Raw genomic sequence first — 5414 nt, forward strand, 5'->3', positions numbered from 1 at the left:
AATAAAAGTAATCACAGACACCAACTTCATCCTTGGCTATGTTCACTAATTTGACTAACTGGAAGTCATTATTTGACTCATTTTGCCTTGTCAACTCGGTCACATTTGAATGGGAATCAGGATTTTGGATTCTTATTTCTTAATCATTTCTCGATTATGTTAGAGACACACCTCAACCCACTCCTACACACTCTCGCAATTTTTTCTTTTTCTAATCAGCTATAATTTTGATTTTGGTGTGTTGGTGAAGAAATCTGTTGTCCCACAGTATTGCTGTTATCTCTCAGAATGACTTTATTGGTGGTCCTGGAAATCTTAGGAATGCTTCAGCAGAGAACTTGATGTGCACTCCCACTGTTCCTCTCAGTTACAAGCTCCAAGCCAGGGCCTGGGCTACTGTGCCCAGAGTGGAGTCTGGCTTTCTGAAAGATGGGGATTTCCTAGGCAATAGCTCACTGTACTAGAGCCTCAGGTTGGTGAGAGGGCATTCTCAGAGTTTCAGGAAAGAACGTTTGTGGCCATGGCAGCCATTAACCCCCACTCTGCCCGATCACTTCCACCATAAAATTTATTTGGGATTTCTCATCTGACTAGACTTGCTCTTTAGAGACTGATGGATCACCAGATAGAATACGATCATGCATAATAAGTGTTTTATTGATGATGTGTTTTCTTTTATTTACATTTGCTTTTACTGTATTTGGTATTGAATTTCAACACTCTCTACCCTGGTCGCACAGCTGCTCTAGAAAAGCTGTAAACAACACGGCACTGTGCTTTCCTGCACAAACCGCCTGTCAATGTCAAAGCTGCTCATTCTCCTCCCAGTAATTACCTTCTCAGTTTAGACTTAATGCAAGTGAAATTTTTACTTTATCATAATATAATAAATAAAAGACATTAGTTAATTAGTAGTGCTGGTATATTTCTAAAATACTAAACAGACAAACAATAAACTGTGAACTTAATCACATGAGTTCTTATACAGTTTCAAGACAGGAAAATTAGAGCTCTCAGCTACAGTCATTTTAATAATCACATGGATCTGCATTATTTATTAGTTATTACATGCTCAAGTGATTCAAGGTTGTACAATGCCTAAAATCATTCCAAAGCAAGCATACCTTTTGTCTGTTTAATTCTGAGTGGATTACATAATGCATATATTTGTATTTAGTTAAATTGCTAAATTTATTTCACATATTCCAAGAAAGAGACATCAGCCATTCTCTTGATTTCCAACCAGATTTTCTTGATATGATCCCCTAAAAAGGAGTAATCTGCTAGCTTTTTTTTTCAATGTGAAAGCTATGCAAGCCCTCAGGCAGATTCTCAAGCACTTTTGGTTCCCTAGCAAATCTCTGGTACCTTAAGTATTCTCTTGGAAGACCCAGGAATTCTGGAAAGAGTAGTAGCTTGTAGAGGCACAAAAGACAGCAAGCATCTCATTTCTATCAACAGCTTTCAAATTTGGATGGCTTTCCCTTTTCTTTTGCTGTCTGGTTACTCACCTTTCATTTTTAAATGCTTCCCTTTCACTTCTTCCAGCCCCTAGTTCAATTCTTAAATGCTTTCTGGATTTTGTGAAAAGCATGCAGCTTGAGGAAGTTTGGTTTGACTTTTACTTTTTTGCGGGGAGAGGTGGGGTGGTTCAGAATTGACTAGAACCAGCTGAGAACCAAGAAGTAACCCTTTTAAGATAGAGGACCTGTCTGTTTGTTTAGTCTTGGAGCTTGTGTGACTTGGAGGGCAATTCCGTTATACTGTATGAGGAAATAAAGTTCTTAAATATAATAGTTTTTTGTTTGCATCAACCAAAGAAATGCAGAAATAAGGACTGGTTACTTTAATTTGCTGCTAAATGAAAAGCAGGTTTGGCTTTATTCATGTTACTGTAAAAACTAAATAATAAAGTATTCACACCAAGCGTGAATTTTTTTTTTTTTGCCAGCAAAAGTGAAAACATCAAAGAAATCTCTTTCAAATACTAACAAATTTACTTACAAACACCTATATTTATTATTTCATAAATAGGCGCAACAGGTTCCATAAAAAAAGATTAAATACAGACACAGTATGAAGAAACAGTAAGACAGAGCCATATGTAAAGGTTATAATTTAGCTGTTTCCAATCTGTTTCTGCATCTAATAAAATACCAGGTAAGCATTTGGCAGTTTTATACATAAAAGGACTTAAATGACATTTACTAACCATTACACAAACAGTGATACAAAAAAGCAATTTTTCTGCGGTACAAAATAAATGTGTTTGCGCTTCCCTTAATACTAGTTTCTTTTTGTCTGATCAATGAGACAAAGCCAATTTGTTTTAAATTAAAATCACTTGGGAATACTTTTATTTTCAAATATTTTGAAAATATAGAACTATTAGTCAGTTGTTTTAAAATGAAGTAAAATATGAATGTTTGCCAATTTAACCCCTACTGTGAAATCAATAAACTGGAATGAGCCAGTTTCAATTACAATTTAGCTACAAAAACATTCACATTTTATACTCTAGGAGAGTGTAACATAGATGCTATTTACAAACTTGCTATGACTGCTACATCAAGCCATTTAAAAAGTCTTTAGTAGTTTCATATAAACACCCATTATGAAAACCAATGGAAAATCCAGGACTTTTATCCGAGACATCTACAGTTGCTAAGGCAGTTACTAGAGCGCAGCACTTCACAGCAAAAAACCAACATAAAATCTGAATGGTCCAAATTTCCTTCAGGGAAGAAGAAAAACAATGTCCATAAAGGATTAAAAAAATAATAAAGAAGCATGACTATTTCTTCCAGAGTGGGTGACCCACAAGCTCAAATGGTCCTAAGTGCTTAGCAACTTGTATTTTCTAATAAAATGGAGAACTGCCTTGACTGTACAAAGCAATCCATGGTGAAAACACTTCCCTGAATTCCTCAGTGGAAAGAAGAGGTGTTCAGACTCTCAAGTAAGGTACAGTGCTTTGTCCCTCTGCATGCCCCTGTATGAAGAGAAAAAAGACAATTCCTTGTTACAAGGCGTTCTGAGCCACAGGTGACAATGGGGGGATGGATGGCTTTGAATTATTTGCTCCAGCTTGAGTTGTTCACTGGGAAAGTGCAATTAGCTAACCTACATCTGAAGTGAGAAATGAGCTAAAGGCACTCATTCTTGGACGAGCTAGAAGACTGCTTAACAATTTCTGGTGTCTTCTACCTTCACGAACGTGAAACTATCCCGGATCATGTTTTTGGAAGCAACAAAACGATCAACTAGGGATAATATGCATGCTATGAGTGCCGTCCACCACCAGGTGGCGATGACCAGCCGCTTACCCACTACTGCAGTAGTCGTTACTCCAGTCCACCGGCTGTGGGGGAGGATTTCTGCACCCCGAACGCACATACTCCATTGCTTGGGTGACAACTTGTGCAGCTGTAGATGTAGGATTGATAATAGTCTGATAGTCGGGTTGAAGAGTAAATCCCTGAAAGGGAAAGCAAGTCCGTAAATAAGGATCAAAATGCATTTTAAGAAGAAAAGTACCTAAATATTTATTCATTCTTTGCAGACACACTAGGCCTCTTGCTTCTGTCTCTGCAAGGGCAAGCCTGTCGGAAGAGCCCAGAAAATTTAAAACAAAGGTAGAAAAGAAATGCCCACAAGTCCATTCTTTTTACCTTTCCTTCATTTAATCATGTGTCAGAAAACCTTTAATTATACCCTTGAGCACATACATTGAATTGAGAAACAATTTCAAATATAAAGGAGCCAACTCAATCAAAACAAAGGGAGAAGAGGGCCTAAACCCCTCAAAGTTTATGTTTGCTGTCAAACGTAAGGATACATTAATAGTTAATCCCCAGAATATGCAACAGAATCTTTTTTTGAAGGATTCAGGCAGCAGGTGGCTGAGTGTTTTATTAGACTACACCTATTCACATATTGTTCTCAAACCCCTTTTTCTTCATTCAGTCACAAAGGGACCATCTGCTTCTTCTTTATTTGTATTTCTCCCTCAGCTAAAAAATTTCAACCAAACCTTTTTCACAGTTGTTGGACTAATATAGAGAAAAGAGATTCAAAACAACTTGCCATTGGAAAACACAGGGAGGGAAAAGTGTACGACAGAGCAAATATTTTTTAATTGAAAAGTCTATTAACTGGCAAACAATAATCAGACTTCAGGAAGATTCTACTAATACACTGGCATGGTGAAGTGTTGACTTTTAATCCTAGCGAAGCTATTAAAAATTCAAGGACAGAATCTCTGAAGTATATAGCTATATCTGGTAAACAAAAAGCATTCTACACTAAGATTTATTTTTAGATTCTCTGGTGAATTCAAGAGCAGCATAAGCAAGCTTTGCTGGAAATGACCAAAAAGGCAACTTAATTAATCTTATGGTTGTCTCTGAAGCAGATTCCATCTATGGTTTTAACCACTAAGAAATCAAGAGATTAAAAAACAAACCATTCTCTACTTACTTGGAGAAAGCTTTTGAAGGCATAATATTGTTGAATTTTCACTTTTAAAGAACTCAGCAGGATGATTGGAGGATTGATTTTTAACTAGGGATACCTCCTTAGACTTTTATTCATGTTTGGGTGTCCCTCGTGTAAAGACTCGAAGGCACCTATTACCAAATATTCTAATTTCTCATTATTCAGTTTTAGATATTAAGTTTATTTCCCATTCAAATGATAAAGACTTCCAGCCAACATCACCACTGATTCCCACACAAACTGTGGACAAAGACAAAACTCTGAATGATTGGAGACAAATCACTGAAAAATGGAGAATTCAACCAGACTGGTTACTTGATCTCACACAGACTAAAAGAAATTCACAGCTTGCTTAAGGAAAATAAGTTTGTCTATGTAGATGTGACCTGTTCCTCAAGCTGTAAATATCTTCCAAAATATTTCCCTAGTGTCTAGTTCGATGCTGGGCGAAGGGCAGGAGAAAACTCTTGAGAGGAGTCTTGTCTTGGCTTCCTTTATTCAGCCTCATCACAAGGCTGCTGTAAGCATCTTGAGATCAGAGAGTGTTTCAAATACTTACTGGGTATTCTCAGGGCCTTGCCCATAATAGTGGCTCAATAAATAATGTTTTTTGTAAGTAAAGTTTATTGCAGACTGTTTGATGCTACTGTTGGAAAGGTTCAGGGTATATAAATGTTTAAATGTCAGCGATTTCCTATCTTTTTGTTGTTGTTAGAGACCAGGTTTTGCTCTGTCACCCAGAATGGAGTGTAGTGGCATGATCACAGCTCACTGCAGCCTCAAACTCCTAGGCTTACCCAACCCTTATGCCTTGGCCTCCCAGGTAGCTAGAACTACAGGTGTGTGCCACTATGCCTGGCTAATTTAAATTTATATATATATATATGTATATGTGTGTGTATATATATATATATATA

At 37.0% G+C, this 5414-nt stretch overlaps 1 protein-coding gene across 2 annotated transcripts in view; it reads right to left on the reverse strand.

Annotated features, from left to right (window-relative positions):
* Positions 1-904: 904 nt before the first annotated feature.
* Positions 905-5414, reverse strand: part of TOX (thymocyte selection associated high mobility group box) — a 325561-nt gene continuing 321051 nt past the window's right edge. The window contains exons 8-9 of one of the 2 annotated variants that reach the window (XM_017871747.1): positions 3327-3478; positions 905-2992 (exon numbers count right to left, since the gene is read on the reverse strand). In XM_017871747.1, the coding sequence (XP_017727236.1) occupies positions 2956-2992; positions 3327-3478 (189 nt within the window). In that variant the 3' untranslated portion in view covers positions 905-2955. The remainder of the gene's footprint in view (positions 2993-3326; positions 3479-5414) is intronic. The other variant, XM_017871748.1, reaches the window with a different exon arrangement.

This window comes from Rhinopithecus bieti, unplaced genomic scaffold, assembly GCF_001698545.2.
Source record: "Rhinopithecus bieti isolate Rb0 unplaced genomic scaffold, ASM169854v2 scaffold_6789, whole genome shotgun sequence".
In the NCBI taxonomy this organism is placed as follows: Eukaryota; Metazoa; Chordata; class Mammalia; order Primates; family Cercopithecidae; genus Rhinopithecus; species Rhinopithecus bieti.